Raw genomic sequence first — 22858 nt, forward strand, 5'->3', positions numbered from 1 at the left:
CAACGAGAGAAGGAAGCAGTCACCATTTTATTATATTATAATGCAATGTCACATATTACCATACACAGGCAAGGAAACAAACAAAATACAACAAAATATAGAGAAAATCTCACTTTTGTCTTTTGATACAGTTTTGTTTGTTTTGTTGTTTAATGTGCACTCAGCAATATTCCAGCTATATGATGACAGTCAGTAAATACTCAATACTCCAGTGATTGACATCATAAGCACAAATCTACACCATTGGGATACGATGACATGCATCAACCAAGTCAGCGAGGCAGACCACCTGATCCCATCAGTCTCCTCTTACAGCAAGCATGGGTTGCTGAAGACCAATTCTAACCCGGATTTTCACAGTTTTGATATCAAATATATCAACACGAGTTCATAAAAGTTTACAACTTCAAGGCTTAGTGACAAATGTTGATATATTTGATATCAAATAACACAGGGGTGGCTGCTTGTACAAATCTGGACTTATGTCGGTTTATAGTGATAGTTTATAGAGATACTATGCCGCAGTTTAACAGTGAGTGAGTTGTGTTTAATGCCTCCTTTAACAGTATTCCAGTTATATCAAGGCGTGTCTGCTTAATGTGGGAGGAAAGCCTGAAGTGATGCAGGTCGCAGACGTTTACCACTTCGGTGAAACCCACGAGCACGGCTATGGTGCTGACCAACCTAGAAACAGAATCGGGGTGAACCCGGATTCGAACCCACAATCATAGGTTTCTGGCGTGCAAAAAGGACGCAACTCTGTACAGCCAATTATGGCGCCTTAGACGACTGGGCCACCTGTGCCCCCGCCCCTAGTTTAACATGAATACCCTACTCAGACACAGTATACTGGCTCCGAGCCGACCAGTCCTTGTTGTAGCCCCTTACCCTTAATGATGACAACAAGTACGGAACCATCTTTTAACATTTTTGGTATGACTCTGCCAGGGGATCGAACCACAGATATCCCCTTCTCCAAACAGACGGTCTATCCACTAGACAACGGAAGCGGTTCGAAAAAGTTTAAGTCATGAGTCAATGAACAGTATTTCTGTGACGACACCATGTCGAGGTGAAATATGGTTCAATGTTGCGATCAAGATTATTGCACTTAAAAGCAACATGCGTGTTTGTACATCTGCTTGTACTAGTCCGGACTAGCTGGTTTTATAGTTCTAGCCCATTGAGGTACCAGGCCATAGTTTAACATGACTACCCCACTCAGGCACAGTATACCAACTCCGAGCCAGCCAGTCTTTGTTCTATCCCCCTGATGTCAAGGGCCAGGCAGGGTAACAACAAGTACCATCTTTTTTAAAGAAAATGGTTTGTGTAAAACAGAATACATAGTATATCATATTAATATCTTTTGTGTCTGCACAATTTTGGGCAGGTTTATCTGAGTCAGTAATTGACACTGACAGACATTGGTGGTGGTGGCATGTTACCTTTTCTTTTTCTTCTTATCTCATATGCATCTGGTTTGTTTTTCAAAATGGACTTTGGTTGCGGGAGAGTAGTGCTGAAATGAAAACCGTAATGAATTAAAAATACAACCTGAGAATTACTTTATCCAGGTGCAGGGTGAGTCTACTTGTGAGCAGGGGTGGGTCTACTTGTGTGCAGGGATGCATCTTCTTGTGTGCAGGGGTGGAAGTATTAGTCCACTTGTGTACAATGGTTAGGGGGTTAGTTTATTTGTGATGCATGGGTGAAAGGGTTAGTCTGTGTTTCAGAGGTTAGAGGGTTAGTTTAATTGTGTTGCAGAGGTGAGGGGGTTAGTCTGTGTTTCAGGGGTTAGAGGGTTAGTTTAATTGTGTTGCAGGGGTGAGAGGTATAGTCTGTGTTTCAGAAGTTAGAGGGTTAGTTTAATTGTGTTGCAGGGGTGAGAGCGTTAGTCTGTGTTTCAGGGGTGAGAGGGTTAGTCTGTGTTTCAGAGGTAAGAGGGTTAGTTTAATTGTGTTGCAGAGGTGAGAGGGTTAGTCTGTGTTTCAGAAGTTAGAGGGTTAGTTTAATTGTGTTGCAGGGGTGAGAGGGTTAGTCTGTGTTTCAGGGGTGAGAGGGTTAGTCTGTGTTTCAGAGGTTAGAGGGTTAGTTTAATTGTGTTTCAGGGTTGAGAGGTATAGTCTGTGTTTCAGAGGTTAGAGGATTAGTTTAATTGTATTGCAGGGGTGAGAGCGTTAGTCTGTGTTTCAGAGGTTAGAGGGTTAGTTTAAATGTGTTGCAGGGGTGAGAGGGTTAGTTTAATTGTGTTGCAGGGGTGAGAGGGTTAGTTTGTGTTTCAGGGGTTAGAGGGTTAGTTTAATTGTGTTGCAGGGGTGAGAGGGTTAGTCTGTGTTTCAGGGGTTAGAGGGTTAGTTTAATTGTGTTGCAGGGGTGAGAGGGTTAGTCTGTGTTTCAGAGGTTAGAGGGTTAGTCTTATTGTGTTACAGGGGTGAGAGGGTTAGTCTGTGTTTCAGGAATGAGAGGGTTAGTCTAGTTGTGCTGCAGGGGTGAGAGGGTTAGTCTGTGTTTCAGAGGTTAGAGGGTTAGTTTAAATGTGTTGCAGGGGTGAGAGGGTTAGTTTAATTGTGTTGCAGGGTAGAGAGGGTTAGTTTGTGTTTCAGGGGTTAGAGGGTTAGTTTAATTGTGTTGCAGGGGTGAGAGGGTTAGTCTGTGTTTCAGGGGTTAGAGGGTTAGTTTAATTGTGTTGCAGGGGTGAGAGGGTTAGTCTGTGTTTCAGGGGTGAGAGGGTTAGTCTGTGTTTCAGAGGTTAGAGGGTTAGTTTAATTGTGTTGCAGGGGTGAGAGGGTTAGTCTGTGTTTCAGGGGTTAGAGGGTTAGTTTAATTGTGTTGCAGGGGTGAGAGGGTTAGTCTGTGTTTCAGAGGTTAGAGGGTTAGTCTTATTGTGTTACAGGGGTGAGAGGGTTAGTCTGTGTTTCAGGAATGAGAGGGTTAGTCTAGTTGTGCTGCAGGGGTGAGAGGGTTAAACTGTGTTTCAGGGGTGAGAGGGTTAGTCTCATTGTGCTGCAGGGGTGAGAGGGTTAGTCTTATTGTGTTACAGGGGTAAGAGGTTAGTCTACATGTATTCACTGCCAATATAACATCTCATGTAACCATTTCACAATCTACAATGGAGGCCTACCCTTTCTCATAGTGATATTGAAGCTCATCGACCAGAACACAGAACTCCCCAAATGTGATGTGATCAGGAACGCAGGGACTGCCATACTCCACGGCACAGTGCACCATCTCGAGAACTGGAGGCAACACAATGTATCAAATATATTAGTTATCAAAACAGATAAAATACATAAATTTATGTATTTGTCATATTGGGATTCTTGTAAAACATGAAAGCATGAAAATAGTAAATAAATCCTAATTACTAAGAAACTGTACCTCAGCCAAGTCCCGAAGTGGAGTTGTGCACGCAACACTCGGCAGGGGTAGAAACAAACAGTTTTAGTCCACTAGTCCTTACAATGATAACATACAGCAAAACCCTAAAAAATGGCAAATTTCTGTTTGTCCTTATGATATCTCAACTATGGGGCAGTTTGGCAAGGACTACAGGACTAGTGCCAATTTCTAACATTGCAGTCGCTCCTGAATATCAGGGCACTTGGCTGAGTATATGAATGTGAAAGGTGGTGATTAAACCCAATCGCCGGCCGTACCTCACGTAATACACGTAGGAGCTGAACAGCCCAATACTTGCTCCTGAGCTCCAGGAGTACTTGGCAGAGCAGACGAATGAAACCGAATGAATATCATCTGCCTCAATTACATGTTGTTGTTTTTTAAACATTATTTATTTCCACTTGGCACAGTGAAAGGGGATTGATAAACAGGCAGAGCCTATATAAATATCTCTCCCTGACAAAATTTGAACAAGCAGCAGTAGAATAATTATACAGTAGTATAGACTTGGTATTAAGTCATTTGTGGTACATCAAAGGTAAACAGTTGCTAGTGACATTTATATAAGAGTGCATGTTTAGACAAATCTTTTGTTCACAGAGAAGAAATGATGTACAGAGTCAATGATATTCAGCAGTTTTTCTTTGCCTAGCCTGACTTACATGAATTACATGTACTAGCGGATAGATTGCCCTGCTCAAAGCCTTTAATACCCATGAAGATCCGGGGTAGAATAGGTCTTCAGCAACCCATGCTTGCCGTAAAAGGCGACTATGTTTGTCGTAAAAGGCGACTAACGGGGTCGGTTGGTCAGGCTCGCTGACTTGGTTGATGCATGTGATTGATCCCAATTGCGTGGATCGATGCTCATGATATTAATCACTGGAATGTCTGGTCCAGACTCGATTATTTACAGACCGCCGTCATATAGCTGGAATATTGCTGAGCGCGGTGTTAAACAACAAACCAAAATCAAAGCCTTTAACATTGATTAATGAATAATGGCAGGCAAGGAGGAACCCCAGTTATATAATATCTTTGCAAGTAAATGAAGAGGCATACTATTGTACGATCCAGTTAGTAACAGAAATCATAATTGAGGTGACGATGAGTCAGTGGATCAATGACTGATGTATCAGCACTGTTTGCCGCTTAAACCTTTAAGTGTAACGTAAAATAGGTGGTGATGAGGGAGGTGATGGTTCAGTAATGAATCGACTATTTACGAATAGCGCTTGATGAAACAACGTGTTGTGATTAAGACAAAGGAGTGAAAACAAGTGACTGGGCATGTGCTATCAGTGTATTTTAAGTTTGGAATGTAAGAGAACAGGAATATGATTGTGAAATGACCACAGTACTCTAAATATGAACTTAATACTGATAAATGTACAACATCCTGGAGTATATAAACATGATAGAAATATATTGTGTGGTATTGAGCATGTTAATGTATAATACCTTAAACATGGTATAACAAACCCACTTGCTATTATAAGAGTGAGTGAGTGAGTGAGTATGGTTTACGCCGCTTTTAGCAATATTCCAGCAATATCACGGCGGGGGACACCAGAAATGGGCTTCACACATTGTACCCATGTCGGGAATCGAACCGGGGTCCTCGGCGTGACGAGCGAACGCTTTAACCACTAGGCTACACGACCGCCCCCTATTATAAGATAACTTACATCTAGAGCTACGACTGGAAGTAACACAATGCATATATATATAGTAGATTATGGTTATAACAAACTTAAAGAGATCACTAATTTGAGTTCGTTGTAAACCTGTTATACATAAGCATTTAGGCGATCGGAATCGTTTTCTAGCTGCACCATACACTATTACCGTCTTACTATTGTTAATTGAGGACAAGGTGTGAGTACTTAATCCAGTTAATCACTTGTCTTCAATTGTTTATTGCTGCTTTGCCGTGGATGTTTTGACAGGCTACTTGGTGACATGTGAGGAGCTCAGAGATTAACAGTTGGTTATAAACATAAACATTGTCGTGGACAGAGTACATGGGGACCACAAAGTGTGTTCTCTATATCCGTTATTTCGTTATAAGCGTGTTGGTTATATAAATCAATTATATATGATACAATATTGAGCAAATGGCTGGGACCAAAAAAATACTGTCAATCTTGAAATTAAAGCGAACGTGAATTAAATGCAAAAATGCGGGTGGTCTTTGCTCACATTAATTTAACTTTGTATTTATGTCTCCAAATGACTACCACCAATAATGCACACATTGAGAAGCGGAAATACCAACTTGAATATAAATATAAACACAAACACGGTTTATTGCGCAGCAGTTGTAACAAGTCTATAACAATGTGTGTGAATTAGTGAGTTGGGTTTAACGCCGCTTTTAACAGTATTCCAGTCACATCACGGCGTGTCAGCTTAATGTGGGAGGAAAGCCCGAAGTGATGCAGGTCTCAGATGTTTACCACTTCGGTGAAACCCACGAGCACGGGCATGGTGCTGACAAACCTAGAAACATAATCGGGGTGAACCGGGATTCGAACCCACAATCATAGGTTTCTGGCGTGCCTAAGGGACGCAACTCTGCACAGCGAATCGCGGTGCCTTAGACGACTGGGCCACCCGTGACCCCATATAACAATGTCATTCAAAGAACAGGAATTACACAATTGGCATCTGGTGAGTTATCACTGCTCGGATCAAGAGTTCTACCCACTTGTATCCGGCTTGTTGACACCTTCTCTTGCCTTTGAACTTCCTTAATGCCAGTCAACTGAGTAAACATATAAACTGTGTGTTGTTTTTAGGAAAACACTGTTTATTGTTTTTACGGAAGTGCTCCACTCAGTGCTAATAAGCAGTGCTATTTGCTGTTTGACTGGATTCAGGTAAGGATATGTATCATTCCACTGGGGATGGGGTAGGGGGTCTAGAAAAATTCAAAGCCTTAGGCATATACCTAATTAAAACAGGACTAATTAGTCGCATTTAAACCCCAAATAAAACATTAAAACCAAAACTACCTAATCTAACAACCACCCAACACACACAGCTCCCTTAGTTCGTCCTCCACCCACTCTTGGCATTCATTCCAAATCTCAAAATTTCAAAATCACTATATAAGCAACCCCTAAAGCCCCCCTCCTGGGTTGCACAAACTCAATTTTCCCCTTTTCGGAAACACATTAAATGGACTGGCCGGCCCGTGTGCGACATACGCTTGCAGTCGGAAAACGCACGTTAAATCTCCAATATAAGTAAGTAAGTAAGGGTAGGGGGAGTCGCATTGATTTTGAGTCACATTTCTGGCTAGGGGGCAGCAGTCATATTAATTTGGAGACTATTAATTTCCAGATTTACAGTTGTTCATTATAAGCGTTATAAGCATTATCAGTTCGTTATAAGCGTGTTAGTTATAAATGTAGTTTGCTGTATTACTTACACCTGGAGCCAACACAATGTGTCTTCTATATCAAAATCAATAATTAGCTACCAAACCTCCCACCTCACATCCTCTTATTACGTTCATTGTCCCAAGCAAAAATAGTTAAAGAAAATTGCCATGTGTGGTTCCTTCTTTCTGATCTTTCGTAGGTCAATCATTGACCTTGACCTACCTTGAGAGTGCGAAGGGTAAAGGTTCAGCTCACAGAAGGCACGTCTGAGGATGGAGATGGGCAGCTTGTTTTCTCCAAGGTCATACCGTTTGAACACCTCCCATAAGTCGCTGAAACATATTTGTTTGTTTGTTGTTAACGCGGCACTCAGCAAAACTCTGAGGCAAGAGAGTTAACTGACTTTAAAAGTCCAGTTTCCACCCTTGCCAAACTAGGCTGGAATTCCTGGGCTCGATTGTAGCGCCACCAGTGGCTATCACGAGTTATGTCCCTTCAATACCTCTCCTTTGGACCATTCAGATTCCACCTCTCGTATCACTTGCATTTGCTTCAAACAAAATGGCTGAGCCCAGTCAAGACAATCTGATCGATTATCTATATCTATATTGTTATAAAACGGGTCTTACACCACAAAGTGCCACAAATCACGTGAGCACCTTGATAAAAATGACAAACAGATTTTGAAAATCTCTGTTGGCGCCGAGTTGGCAGTGCACATGCTTTGCAAATCCTGCAATCGACCGAAATCTGCATGACAGTTTACGAACAGGATTTCCTTACGTAGCGCAATTTTGATTGGACTATGCATAGACTCGTTAGACCAGCCAAAATGTAACTCCATAATACCAGCCTAGTTCGGCAAGGGTGGAAACTGGACTTTTATAGTCAGTTAACTCCCTTACCTCGGGAAGATGGTTTGTAACTAACTGATTTTGGACCAGAGACCCCAGTGATCGATACCATGAGCATCGATCCACGCAAATTGGGATATGGCAACATGCATTAACCAAGTCAGCGAGCCAGAACACCCGATGCCGTTAGTCGCATCTTACGACAAACATGGGTTGCGGATCTTCATGGTTCCACTGAACACAGATCAGGCACATACTTTTCAAGGGAAGTTAAACAACACCTGATTTTTTCATATGACTAGAGTTAATCTGTCATGACAATTTTTTACGAATTTTATGCCAAATTTGTTTGTAAACAAACTGTAGCGAAAACTAAGATCTGATTTTAATGAGATTGGCTTTGAACAGTATTCCAGTTATGTCAAAGCATGTTAGCTTAATGTGGGAAGAAAGCTTGAAATGATGAAGGTTTCAGATGTATACCACTTCGGTGAAACCAATGAGCACAGGTATGGTGCTGACAGACCTAGAATCATAATTGGGGCGAACCATGATTGAATCCCCGATCGTAGGTTCCTGGCGTGCCCAAGGGATGATCTTTTTAGTTGATGGTCATTTTGATAAGGAAACACCAATAATATCCTCTAAAACTAGTAAGGTGTAGTATGTTCTTGAACATTGTCTTTTTACACCAAAATATTTTGCTCACATACATATACATATACATATGAGTGTCATTAAAAGTGAGTGTGAGTGAGTAAGTGAGTGAGTGAGTGAGTGAGAGAGAGAGAGAGAGAGACATAAAAGTGAGTGTGAGTGAGTGAGTGAGTGAGTGAGTGAGAGAGAGAGAGAGAGAGAGAGAGAGAGAGAGAGAGAGAGAGAGAGAGAGACAGAGAGAGAGAGAGAGAGAGAGAGAGAGAGAGAGAGAGTATGGTTTCACACAGTTTTTAGCAATATTCCAGAAATATCATGATGGGGAACACCAGAACTGGATGTCACACATTGTACTCATGTGGGGGATTGAGCCCAGGTCTTCGGCGTGACAAACAAACGCTTTAACCACAATGCTACCCCGCCGCCCTACTTTAACTTTAAGTTAGACAAATCTAATTACTTGTTTCATAGATCTGTCACTTTTTACCCACTCAATGGGTAACATCTGTGGCAAGGAAGGCCAGCCTTGTTTACAGTTTACTTGGTTTATGAAGCTGCCGACTCCCCAAAATTGCAATGCGAAATACAATGCAGTGTTTATTTCTTATTCTACCGACCAGAAAAAAGTTAAATGTAAAAACACAACTCATTTACTTGTCGCTATCAACATAAATAAATATTCAAAATACTATAATTACAACCTGTACACATCAAAACAAAATGAATGACGATGAAATGTAGGAGGAAATAGAAAAAATATATTTGAAATTGGATTCTCTTCATTTTTATTTTGTCAAACTGCCAACATGTATTTATGGGCCAAACATCTGTTCACCCCCAAAAAATAAAATGGCCTAACATTTTAAATCAAATGAATAGTTACCATGGTAACATTGGAATTTTGACAAAGTTTGTTTTCACTCCAGCAATTACTTCCTTGAAGGAAATGGATAACACATACCTCCACCAATGTAAACCTTAACTCTACTGTGCAGATTTACAGTGTAGACACGGTTTTCATGTCCGTACCACAATATTTGGAAGTAAATTCTTAAATAAGCATGATGACAGTAGTAGAGCAAAAGGGGAGAAAACACAGCTGTCGCTCTTCCATTGTTTCTGAACTTCCATCAATGTTATAAAACCTACTGGCTGTTTGGGTAACTCGATATGGAGTTTTTGAAATTGTGGTAACACCTCGTAGGAGGTATTACAATCATTGTAAACCCTTGATAGAACAAAAACTACGAACAGCCTACGAGACGCACGTGTAGATTACGTGCCAATTCGAAACCCACGTGCTGAGGTCAGTGGTTTCATTGAACCGAGTTCACGACTGCAGGCAATATTTAATCTCAGATACAGGTTATACATTTGAGAGTTTTTGTTACAGTTATTTAATTAAAAACGTTGTTAATGCGATGAGTCGGTTTATAAGTTGGACAAACCATGTCACCTCGAGATTACTAGAGATTGTAAACCCTCACATTCGGGAACGTCCCTCATGTGAGTGTTTACAATCGCTAGTAATCCCTCGGAGACATGGTTTCTCCGACACATCAACAACAGATCACTGTCATGACAGAAGCACATGACCTTGCTGACAAAATAATTATAATTATTATACTTATTCTGCCAGTTCAGTTCACTCCAGTGTCAGGAGACCAAGTTGGAGATAATCTCCAGTCCCTATGCTGGAGAGTGAAATGCCCCATGAACATGCGGAGCCGCTATAGAATCTGTTTGCCACTATTTTCATTCAAGGATCTACCATGTCCAAGGGATAAGGATCGAGTGATGGTAATTAACCTACCCTTACCCTAACACAACTATAACAGGGGTTAAAAAATACCATTGCCTGATAATATACATTTTCTATCATGTCAAGTAGAGCACACAAAATGGACTGGGTCAAGTTTCATGAAAATGTAATAGGGGGGTGGGTACCCGGGTAGTAAATTTGGACTTGTCACAGCTCTAGTTCACAACAGTCGACGTCCTGTCCCTTTACAATGGGGAAATTTGATAATCAATATTTTGACAACATTAAGGTCAGCAGCACAACCATTACAACAGCTGAGATTAAACTTTAAAACGTTGTCAGTTTAACATATCACCCATCACGACCCTTGGATAGGTCTCTGATGGAGGTGAGTATATCGGGGAACGAGTTGAATGTGTTCAGAACAAACTCGCCTACACACCGACACTGACACTGACAGTCCGTCCGCAGGGCTTAGTCACTGACAGTGAGTCAACACAGATAATATGTTCCGAGCCGGGTTCCGTTCTCGGGGTTACTCTGAAATGTTCGCGGAACACTCAGTCATTACTCCTGCCATCTGACGTGACATCTATAATTACAGCTGATAAATGTCACTCACCGAGTGTAATCGCCAAATATTTTATCCACCACATCCTGGGGCCCCGTATTCAAGCTGTCAACCTCTGACATCGACTCGGCGTTCAATTGAGACTTCTTCTGGTGTTGAGGCAGACAGCCCGCCATTTCAGTGTTGACTGAATTACGTTTCACACCATCAAACCAGAAAATTGCGAAATGTCTGGAACATCTTTCGGTTTTGGTGATTGCTAAGGGAGGCAACTTAATTGTGACCAATTAAAATGCGTACCGCCACCAAAATGTATCAAGCATTTCTATAACGCTCCGATTTTCATTTTTACATTTGATTATAAGTAGTGCAATATTATGTTTTGTCAATGTTCCGGTCAAATATGATGTCAACTTTAGCTTTAGGTTTCTTAAATATTGTGTGCGAGACTTGTACTTCTTATTTCGTTTCTTCCAAAATTCTTCTTTTGGAGCACGCACCTGTCAGAAGTTACTTCCCTTTACAAGATTGCACATGGTGGTGGTGTTCGTGCACATTTAGAAGTCACTATGGGAAAAGCAAAATCAAACAAGAAGTATGCAGTTATGAAGCGTATGATCAGCTTGAAAGATGGAAGAATCAAGAAAGGTGACAGGCTGAAGAAGAAGAAGAAACCCAAGCCAAAGGGACCATCACAAAATATGTCCATCAGAGAACTTCCACAGACATCATCAGCTATGTTTTTCCAGTACAACACACAACTTGGACCACCATATCATGTTCTTGTTGATACTAACTTTATCAACTTTTCTATCCAAAACAAACTGGACGTTATCCCATCAATGATGAACTGTCTATATGCGAAATGCATTCCCTACATAACAGGTAATTAATAATTATCAATTAATTGATACATCCAAATCTGTTGGCTGTCAGAGATAACATAATATTGGTGCATATTTTGGGCAAGATATCTGATATTTACTCATTTACTGATATTTCATGATAAAGCAATGTACGTGCAGATGTTTGACACTTGTTGGTCTGATCATGCTCATGGGTAAATAGTTATAGTAATTTGAAGCTCTTCTGAGCATGCCGAGAACATCACCCGTTGACTGTATAAAACATAATGGGAAAGACTTTCGCCTGTATCACCCCTCCAAAAGTTATGTATGTATGCATTGCCACTCAATCCTTTTAAATTAATCATGTATATTTTTTAGGGGGGATACGGGCAGAAGTCTTCCAAATAATGGGCTTAGATGTAAGACTTTGATGTAAATCTTTGCCATGGTTGGTTGGTTTGTTGTTTAACGCCGCACTCAGCAATAGTCCAGCGATATGATGGCAGTCTGTAAATAATTGAGTCTGGACCAGACTATCCAGTGATTGACATTATGAGCGTCAATCCACGCAATTGGGATCGATGACATGCATCAACCAAGTCAGCGAGTCTGACCATCCGATCATGTTAGTCGCCTCCTAAACAATGCTAAACGGATAGATGCAATATTCACTCACTGACTCACTAGATGTAAAACATGCACACAATCCCAGGCTTGCCCTGTTCAGAGTCAGTTGTTTACCATGTTTTCAGCTTGTCAAGATTAAGCTGGAATATTGCTGACTGTTTAACTAATTCATGAATTGTTCAATGTTACAGATTGTGTGATGGCAGAATTTGAAAAACTTGGCCGTAAATACAGAGTTGCTCTGAGAATTGCAAAGGACCCACGCTTTCAGCGTTTGCCTTGTTTGCACAAAGGAACATACGCTGACGACTGTCTGGTGCAACGTGTGACGCAACACAAATGTTACATTGTAGCTACGTGTGATCAGGCCCTGAAGCGAAGGATACGGAAGATACCTGGCGTTCCTATCATGTTCCTATCCCAACATCAATACACCATTGAGAGAATGCCTGATGCCTATGGTGCCCCCAAACTGTAAACTGAACTTTCCTGCAATGTGACCCTGCAGCTGTTTGATAATAATACTTGTGTGTCAAGTGGATATGATTGGCCAGGTATCAGAAATATATCACATGTTACTGGGTATTGGCAAACTTCAATGTCATAGGGATTTCTGTTGGGAATAGGTCCCTAGCAACCTATGCTGGTTGTAAGAGGCGACTTATTGGAGCAGCTGATCAGACTTGGTTGATGGCGTGTCCACATACCATGACGATGTGGATCGTTGCTCATAATATCAATCACTGGATTGTTTGGTCAAGACTTGATAATTTATAGCTAGAATATTGGAAAGTGCTGCGTTAAACACAACAACACATGCACACACATAATGTACTGTATACCTTGAATGCAGGTGTTAAAAAATCTGCCTATGCTACGATATTTAACGTTGGGTCTATTGACTTGGAATAATGTCCCTTTGTACATAGATGCCAACCCGATATTGACAGTTAAGAGTAACTGATAGTTTTCTTTGGCTATGCAATATACATTTACTCCATGAGGTTCAGTCTGTTGGGGATTTGTAAACCTGTGGAAGAAGTACAAAATTATTTTGGTTATGGTAACTTATTTTTCAAATGTTGTACAAATACGCTTTTTTCTGGAGTTCTGATTATTCCAGTCAACAGTTGAGTAGGCTAAATTGTGTGTAAAATTTGTAAAGTAATGTTGAAACCCTTCGTTGCACATCAATGTGTACCACAATTATATCAGAACATTGACTCCTTGTATGTTGAATCTTTGATAATGTATACTTCTTGGTTGACTCTGAATATATTTAATGCATTGATCAAATGTGTTGATTCTTTTTGTTTTCCATAACTTCTTGAATTACTCTGTGGGTGGTTCGGGTTATTGACCTGTGTTTGTTATGATTGCTTGTCATCGTACCCACCTGGTGTGGTACATTGTTCAACATCAATCAGTTGTTTGTCAGATCAAGACTTGATTATTCACAGGCTGTTGTTGTGTAGCACGAATAATGATGAGTGTGGCTTTAAAAAAAACTTGAATGTTTTTACGCTCACAGAAGAAGTGAATTCAGAGTGATTGAGGCTGGTTTTATGCCATTCTCACCAGTATTTCAGTCAGGCCAGGCTTTTTTTATTTTTAGGATTACAAATTTTTCAGCCCATAGTCCAGGGTTGGAGGAGAGGAAAAAAAAGCCAGATGGATTTTTAAAAAATGCAGGATGCCTCTGGCATACTTTGTGAACATATTTAGTGCTCAAAAGACCGCCATTTGTGATGATAAAGCCCCTTGTAACAATAAAAATTCTACCACTTACCGGACAATTGTCAAGGGAGGCTATTCATGTTCGGCTTCAAGATCAACAAAGATCAATTATGTATCTCTTTACTAGTTTACAATGGTAAATTCATATGTTTTTAACTGAAAGGTGAGGATAACAAATAAAATAACTTACTACCAGGCTGTCGGCAGGAAAAAAATATATGGAAATCTGATTATTATTTTTTACATTTTCTCAAAAATTAGAGTCGGCTGGTCTGTGATCCAAAACATATTAAACGCCTGGCCTTATGTCACAATGTGTCAGCTTCATGTCTGAGGAAAACCGGCAGTGATGCCAGTTGGAAGATGTTTCCCACTTTGGTGAAACACACAAGCATGGGTACGGTGCTGACAAACCAAGGATCATAATAGGGCAAATCTAGTATTTGAACCCATGATTAGCAGATCCTGGCACAATAAAGGGATGAAACTGCACATCATTCTGCAGCTGGACCACTAATGCCCCTTCAATTGAGAATTAGGACCCACTTGAAGATACAATAAAACAAAACTCAAACAGAGAATATAAACAGTTTATTTTAGTTTTCAACATCCCCAATAATTTCTTCATGATCCCCCATCTTCGAGGGCAACTTCGGACTGAGCCTGAACATAGAACGCACCTTGTTTGTAGTACTCCATAACTCTCACATAGAATGGCTGACCAAATGAATCGATCACAGTGGGAGACTCGGCCAGAGTACGGATGACCTCATACTTGCTCTCTTTCCCCTCCTTGCAGTTTTCTGTTGACCTGTCCAGAACAAACTCATTAAAGCCAGGTGCTTCGTTCATCATCTTCTGCCCCCAGGGCTGCAGAGCCAGGGCCTGGAAGATGCCATAAGTGTTGCACCTCAGGTCGGAGAATGGCTGCTTCGCGATGTCCCACAGAACATTGAAGGGTTTTGGGAATAGATGACTGAACCAGTTCTCCGTCAGGGCCAGGAACTCTGCTGTCTGGTCCTCCACCTGAAGTATAGAGAAATATGGGGGTACTGAAGCTCACCTACCAGGGATCATCAAATATCAGGTTGCCAACAGGTTCAGTGTCGCAGAAAATTCAGGTCACGTCACAAACCTGAATCAAAGTACCAGTATAGTCAAGTACAAAAGTAACTGAAACATATAATGTTATTGATAACTGAAAACATATTACATGGGTCTTCTAGTTGTGCATGTAACTGCTGTGAAGAAGAAAGTCCATAAAACTTAGATTGTCTGGTATGCCGTAACAAAAAGTCAAGTCATGTTCAGAGGATTTATCAGGGATTTGAAACTAAGTGCCCTTTTCAGACAAAATGGGAAAGTCCTTAGTTTCATAAATTCAGGGGTATTTTAATGTTTCATTCAATGCAAATCTTGCTTATTAGTAATAAATGGTGCAAAGCCATAACATGAATTATTATAACATATTAACGTAGCAAATTTTGTTTCAATGTGGGAATTTTTACTGATAATTGCTTCAGATGTAGGGCTGAATATCGACCTCTGAGCAGGTCTAGATAAATCCATGTGTTCTAAAGAATTAATATTATTATTTCCGCCATATCACTATATTAATTCCTGTTAAAGAAATAATTAATAAAAAAACTAAATATATTACCTTGAGTTGAAGGAGTGAGGCAACCGCCCGCAGACACCGTGCCCTCGTCTCAGAGATGGAGTTCTGTATGAGTTTGCCGACACGCTTCATGAATACTGTCATCTGGCTTCCTGCACAAAGATATCAGCTGACTTTAATACATACATCCAGCCTTAGAAATTCCTTTTTTGAAAGATTAGTCCAGAGGACTAGTGGAAACCTTATTTTACTAGTCCTCAGAGTTTGTGGCTAGTCCTCCTTGAACGCAGCAACAATGTATACAATGTTTACATTATCTATAAGTTTTGTTAAGTTCCAATTTGAAGCAATACTGGGGGCACGGGTGGCCCAGTCGTCTAAGGCGCCGAGATTCGCTGTGCAGAGTTGCGTCCCTTAGGCATGCCAGAAACCTATGATTGTGGGTTCAAATCCCGGTTCGCCCAGATTATGTTTCTAGGTTTTGTCAGCACTATACCCGTGCTCGTGGGTTTCCCCGAAGTGTTAAACGTCTGAGACCTGCATCACTTCGGGCTTTCCTCCCATATTAAGCTGACACGCCTAGATATAACTGGAATACTGTAAAAAACGGCGTTAAACCCAACTCACTCACTGAGAACTGGTTCAGAATAATGACCCTCAAGCACAATCATTTTAGTCTTGAAAGGATTCAGTTTCCAAAGTCAGCAATCGGCATACCTAGTTTTTCCAGTGCCAGTTTTCCATCAATCGTGCTGCCAATAAAGCTGATGGTATCGATGGCTGTTGCCTGGAGACTGGAGTCGGCTCCGTCAACACTGTGGAACACGAGGTTGGTGAACTTGTTGAACTTGCCACACACTTCCTTCGGATGGTACCTGGCCAGTCCTCCGAAGAATTTCATTAAACCTGAAACAGGCATTAGGATGTCCTTGTAGTCAACATTGTATTAAGTTGTCATCTTGGAGGTTACGGTTGACAAACTTTGTTTCTGGTTTCAATATGGTCACCATGACTTGCATTTATAACATAATCATCTGTCTACATGCTCAACCAACCCATGAAGATCGGGGGTAAAATAGGTCTTCAGCAACCCATGCTTGCCATAAAAGGCAACTGTGCTTGTCATAAGAGCTGACTTAACGGGATTGGGTGGTCAGACTTGCTGACTTGGTTGATACATGTCATCGTATCGCATGGATTGATGATCATGATGTCAATCACTGGATTGTCTGGACTGGATTATTTACAGACTGCCGTCACATAGCTGGAATATTGATGAGTGCGGCATTAAACAACAAATAAACAAACAAACAACATGCTCAACCTGCTGGTGTGTTTACAACGACAATACGTGGGGTGTATATAACTTATAAGAGACAACTTTATCTAAAAAACAGGCCATCATCTGAGTATTTACAATGTCTGTGTGATGCCACACCCCTTGTTATAGCGCAAATAATCGCGATGACCATGGCCTTCAGAAAACCTATGATCTGACAACATATATGTCTAACCGGACGTGTATATTATATTTTGTTTGTTGTTCAACACCACAGTCAGCAATATTCCAGTTGTATGATAGCATTCTGTAAATAACTGAGTCTGGACCAATCTATTTAGTTGCATCTTATGACAGGCACAGGTTGCTGGAGATCTATTATCTTACAAAGAATCCGAACAGGTGTCTTCATTAGCAATCAGACAAACTCGTCTCATTCTGAGCTTGTTTGCTACAAAAGAAAACCCTGTTTAAGGCTGCTTAAACACCAAGGGCTATTAAAGACTGTGCAAATATTGTATAAAAGCAAGACACTACGTGTGAAATTTCTAAGCCAACACTGGCTTCCACAGTAGATATTGCTTGGGTGAGATCAAGCGATACCTACACAGTGTCGACCATTGTGATGTCATTGGTTATCATGACATCAAAATCAAATGACATCACTAATGGCTCTGCTACTGAAGCTGTTAGCAGTACATCTTACACTTAAGACACTGCTTATTACTGTCTACAAACTGTAAAAGTTGGAAGAATGATGTTGGATGATAAATAAAATCTCACCCTCGTGTCTTTTGATATAAAATATATCCACACTTGTTGATATATTTGATATCAAAAGACATGAGGGTGAGATTCTCTATTTCTAAGCCAACGCACCTGGAAGCAGGAAGCCCCCCATGGGATCGGACTCCACAGTGGACATCATATCCTCCATTCTACCCACAATGCCCTGCTCGTCAAGGAAGACAATCCCGTGTTGTTCCTGCGCCACGTCTGACAGGAGTTCCAGACAGTTGAGCTGGACCAGGATGTCGTCCTTGTGCACTTCATTGACCAGCTGCTGGATGTAGCCGGCTTCTGCTGACCGCTGCAGGCCGATGGGTGATGCTCGACTGATGTCCACCACCATCTGAAGTCAACATGCATCTGTTAGGCGATATTTGTTGGATTACAGATACACTGAGTCTAAAAATATGATATGCATAAAGAAACAATCTAACTTGCAACAAAGAAAATATGTGACTACAATGCGATAAACTGTCATATGCATACTGCAGCTTATTGTGACAACAAATAGACATGTAAATTTACTGCAGGCTATAAGAGCCTATAAACTTTGAAACTACGACAAGTGATGTACCTGCCACTGGCCTACGGGCAGGCACTTATCTCGAACACTGCAAACGTGACCCCAAAGTTCACTATATCCGTTATTTAGTTGTAATCAATTTTTAAATGGTAAAATATATTACAAATGGCCTAAAAAAAACAGCCGATCATATCTGTCAGTTCATTGTATCCAAGCGTGTTCCTTATAAACATAGTTTACTGCAGTAACATACAACTTTTTGTTTTCAAAAAAGGAGCAAAACAATTTTGGTGATCCTAAACCCTAAAATATATGAAACCCCCCCGAATATCAATGGTCAGTCCATAAATGACAGTCACCTGGTAGACTCGGAACTTGACGGTGTCATTCTTTTCCATGGCTTTCTCAAGCTGCTGCTCCATTTCCGGACTGTAGAGGGCTGCTAGGCCATCAGGGGTCTTGCCTGGACAATGATAACAGAGTGAGTTGGGTTTGATGCTGCTTTGAACAGTGTTTCAGTCCTATCATGAAGTGTCAGCTTGATGTGCGTCCTGTATGCTTACAACCTTTGTGTGACCCATGGGGAACTTCATGGTGCAGACAAACCAAGAAATAAAATCAGGGTGAGTCTGGGATTCGAACCCATGATTATAGGATTCCTCGCAACAATAGGGGTGCCTTAGAACTGTGCCCCTGAAAAACGATTTGTGAAGTGAAATGCGGTTTAACGTCAAAATTTCGCCCATAGTGTGACATGCATGAATGTGTGTGTGTGGCTGTTTGTACTAGCTTGGACTTTTGGGATGTTTAATGTTTTGGTGAAACCCAAGAACATGTATAAGGAGCATAATTGGGATGAATCCAGGATTTGAACCATGAATCCAGGCATAATCATGAACATTCATAAAAAGGAGTAATGCAAAAACATTTTGTACAAAAAAAATATCAACATTCTGCATGACACTCTTGCTCTGCTAACGTCACATTGGTAATATTTTGAGCCACATAGTGACCTACTAGAGCTGTATAAAGTTCCAAATATCTAATTTCAAAGTAGTTTTTATCTCCAGGTTGTTAAGTCAGAGGTAGCCCTTACCCAGATTTGTGAGGATGATGCCTGCTGGTTTGGCTACAGTCAGGCTATCGTCAGCCAAATGGTCTGCTACCTTAAGCACAAGCTCTGGGACTTCAAATAAACTGCACACATTCTCAACAGAGGCTCTGGACAACTAGATAACAGAGGAGAAACTGTAAGATCATCATTGGCAAGAACTGAAAAATAAAAATTAAACATCAACCTGATTTCTTTTTATATTTTCTTCTCACTCTTGGCAGATGCAGTAACAATTAAATCTCTTGTCATTGAAATTTGCTTGAGACTGTTGTAAATCTTTCATGTGAGAGGTGGATTGAATGTGATACTGATGTGGTCAAAACCAAAGACGCATGACATAATTTCACTTTGATGTTGCAGAGTTTAAGAGGATTTTGCCATAATTAAACAAAATCAAATTCTTAATTTCTTTAAATTTTGTACATTGCTGAACTTTTGGGTCAGCGTATCCATATATCCAAAGTAATGATAATTAAGACACCCCACTCACCTGCTTAAGAGCCAGCAGTTTGACCCGCTGTGCTGAGTGTATGAGGCACTGGTTGAATTCCATCTTGAAGTTGTGCAGAACCAATGCTGGACTTACAGATGACATCAGTTGGTCTAAGACATCGCAGCCAAGGTTCACCAGTTCTCTGTGTAGTATGCAGGATCATTTCATGTCAATCAAATTTGATTTAGACCTAGAACACTATATTTTCCTTTACACAAAACTTTATCAAATGACAGTCTTATGATTTTGGCATCACTGGATATTGGTAGCAGACAGCATTTTTATCTAACTGGTAGAGAAACAAAAGCATATAGCAAACTAACTGGTAGAGAAACAAAAGCATATAGCAAATTAATATCTATATGGAAAAGATGTCAAGATGAAGTGCATTTTATAATAATGGTCATTTTCATTTTGTGAGACTGTCCTTCTCCAGGGTTTGTAACTGCAGTGAAAACAGTAGAAATATACCTAGAGAACATGGGGGATACAATTTCCTTTCTATCTTTTCAGCATTGGCTAATATTACATTATTGCCTCTCATTATTGACAGTCTCACCGAAAACAGTACATTATTACAGTGTTAGAAACTAACAGTTTTAGGTCACGGGTCCTTATAATGACAACATATAGCAAAACCCTTAAAAAGTACATATTTCTACTAGTCCTTATGATACCTTAACTATTGAACAATTTGGCAAGGACTGCAGGATGAGTGCCAATTTCTAACACTGACATAAGTACTGATCACCATGATCACTTAATGTGTAAAATAGTCGTATACCGGGGACACAGAACAGGGTTTTGCATCACTGCAGTTTACTGTCGACAGCACTAGATCCCTAAAATCACATCAATAGGGTAAGTTGTGTTAGGGTTAGAGGAGGTTAACCCAGCTCTGTCTTTGGCTCTTAGATCCCCTTTCCAACCAAACACTGATTCCCAATCCTTAGGGTTTGGCACCCCTTGCCTATCAAACACCCCTTTATAATCTTTAGGGTTAGTTGTGAGTTAGGGTAAGGGTTAGCTCTCTCTTAACAGTTAAATCCAATGTATCTTGAGGAAAATCCATACAATTTTAAACAAATTTCGAGTTTCGCGGAGAAAATGGCTTATGTGTATACATGTGCAGAAAGGTAAACAATCAGGTACTGATCACTTGGTAAACAAACTCTAAATACCGTATTCGATGTTATAAGCGCCCCGATCTAAGCGCCCACAGCAATATTTGCTATTATTTTGGCTTGTGAATAATCCCAATTAGCACCCCTTCCGATTGATCAATGTTTCAATTGATCAGACTTATTAATACGCACTCGTGATTTATGCACCCTTAATTATGGGCAATTAAATTCTGAAAAAAAATATATCGGCGTATATAAACATTTCAGGCTGTCAGCATAACCCATGCAATTTATGATCTTTCAACTATGTTTTTTTCCCACAAAAATAATATTCAAATAAGAGCCACCTATTTCTAATTTTGAGAGCGCCCTGTGCGCTTATTGCGTCGAATACAGCATTTTTGGGTTTAAGAGACTTGCTCAATAGCCCAGCTTCAAGCTGGCAACATGAGTTTGATCACCTACATGCGCTAACTAAATCTGAAAAAGTGAGCCCTGTAAACAAATGGTAAAGTGTAGCTGACAGCTGTAATGGGGTCTGACAGTCAAGGGTCATGTCTTGACTAAAGGACCCCATCGCAGCTCTAAGATAGGTAAACTGCAGTACCCCCAGTGATTTGCTCGTGACAAATTGCTTTTTGACATACTCATGATCTTGTCAAATTTTGAAAGAAGAGGCGCCTCACACTGATAAATAGGCTAATACTAGTAATAGGAAGAAATAATGTGGATATAGAATCATAGATATTGCATCGTGACTTTGGTATTAATACAGCCCCACGCAACATAGCCTTTTGTCACGTTGATTACGTCAGAATGAAACACCTTGCAAGCTGTTGCACTGCGTCATAAGTGATATTTTCCATTGCAAAATCCTAAGTCATCATTGAAGGGAAGACATTTACTCACGTATCACTGGAGTTTAGGCAGTCAAAGATATTGGCAAACGATACATTGGGGATAACATCTCGCAGAGTAGATGGGTGGACAGTTGTCACGACGGTTTGTACTGATTCAAGCACCGCTTTTGGATCGTCAGAGTTCGGCAAAGAATCCAACAACTCAGCAACTCTTCCCGCGGCAGCCATCTTGGAAACTACCGGAAGTAAATATAATACGGAAGATGTGTTTTTTTTTCTCTCAGCGGACCGGACTGTATTCCGAACACTACCCATAAAAAATAACGACCAACGAAAATGATGCAGTTATGGTTGAGCTATTTCACACCATAAAACACGTTGTCCACTGTGATGATTAAAAAGTATCCCTTTTTTTTTAAATCGCCTCGTACGATATATATAACTTGCTGCGAACCAATTTCTACCGGGAATACTCACTCGGGTACATTGACAGGGCTTGGCAGAAATGGCATGGAATGATAAAAATAATGGTCGAATGAAATTATGTATACTTATTCTTATTCTACAAATAATCTACATATTTCTTTTCGATTATTTTTCATATGTCATATGAATTCAAATTGACCATGTAGTAAACGGGTGTATGTAAATTCGTAATCCAGATCCGTACCGTCCATAATCGCGAACCGTCTGCGATCTTAACCCTCTTTGTGCCAATGGTCCCTCACTATCCATATCCCCTACACCCATGAAGCTCCGGGTTTGAATTGGTCTCCAGCCTTCGATGCTTGTCGTAAGAGGCGACAAACGGGATCAGGTGGTCAGGCACGTTGGCTTGGTTGATGCATGTAATCGTATCCCAATTGTGTAGCTAGATGTTGATGATGTTAATCACTGGGTTGTTTGGTCCAGACTTGATTATTAACAGACCGCCGTAATATTAAACCGGCGTTAAACAACAAACAAAACACCCCATAAGTGCATAGAAGAATATGTCCCGAGAAAATGTCCCTCTTCAACTGTGAATTAAGATGCCAAACGCTGAGTTATCTTCCGAGGCAAGGGAGTTAACCGACTGTAAAAGTCTAGTTTCTACAGCACGTTTATAATCAACTCCCTTGATGACATTGAGTACGCAAAATCAACATAAAAAAACATCATCACCGCAATCATCTCAGCTGTAACATCAGTTTTATTTTTTCAAGTATTGCATA

The 22858-nt window shown here is 40.5% G+C and overlaps 3 protein-coding genes across 3 annotated transcripts in view; 1 reads left to right on the plus strand and 2 right to left on the minus strand.

Moving 5' to 3' along the window:
- LOC124138407 overlaps window positions 1–10916 on the minus strand; it is a 33143-nt gene extending 22227 nt beyond the window's left edge. Inside the window, exons 1-4 of the mRNA XM_048389060.1 lie at window positions 10684–10916; window positions 7014–7123; window positions 3125–3239; window positions 1449–1522 (exon numbers count right to left, since the gene is read on the minus strand). Of these exons, the coding sequence (XP_048245017.1) occupies window positions 1449–1522; window positions 3125–3239; window positions 7014–7123; window positions 10684–10808 (424 nt within the window). The 5' untranslated portion in view covers window positions 10809–10916. The remainder of the gene's footprint in view (window positions 1–1448; window positions 1523–3124; window positions 3240–7013; window positions 7124–10683) is intronic.
- A 210-nt stretch (window positions 10917–11126) lies between these two features.
- LOC124138408 (rRNA-processing protein FCF1 homolog) lies at window positions 11127–13403 on the plus strand. The gene is made up of 2 exons (XM_046505047.2): window positions 11127–11517; window positions 12299–13403. Exons 1-2 carry the CDS (start codon window positions 11202–11204, stop codon window positions 12583–12585), a joined length of 603 nt encoding a protein of 200 aa, XP_046361003.1. The 5' UTR covers window positions 11127–11201; the 3' UTR covers window positions 12586–13403.
- A 1017-nt stretch (window positions 13404–14420) lies between these two features.
- On the minus strand, window positions 14421–21889 carry LOC124138409 (26S proteasome non-ATPase regulatory subunit 5-like). Its single transcript, XM_046505048.2, has 8 exons — window positions 21694–21889; window positions 19658–19802; window positions 19150–19282; window positions 18413–18516; window positions 17621–17873; window positions 16180–16368; window positions 15505–15614; window positions 14421–14870 (listed from the first exon to the last, which is right to left on the minus strand). Exons 1-8 carry the CDS (start codon window positions 21870–21872, stop codon window positions 14469–14471), a joined length of 1515 nt encoding a protein of 504 aa, XP_046361004.2. The 5' UTR covers window positions 21873–21889; the 3' UTR covers window positions 14421–14468.
- Window positions 21890–22858: the final 969 nt, after the last annotated feature.

Source organism: Haliotis rufescens, unplaced genomic scaffold (genome assembly GCF_023055435.1).
Source record: "Haliotis rufescens isolate VD_foot unplaced genomic scaffold, xgHalRufe1.0.p SCAF_8, whole genome shotgun sequence".
Lineage (NCBI taxonomy): Eukaryota > Metazoa > Mollusca > Gastropoda > Lepetellida > Haliotidae > Haliotis > Haliotis rufescens.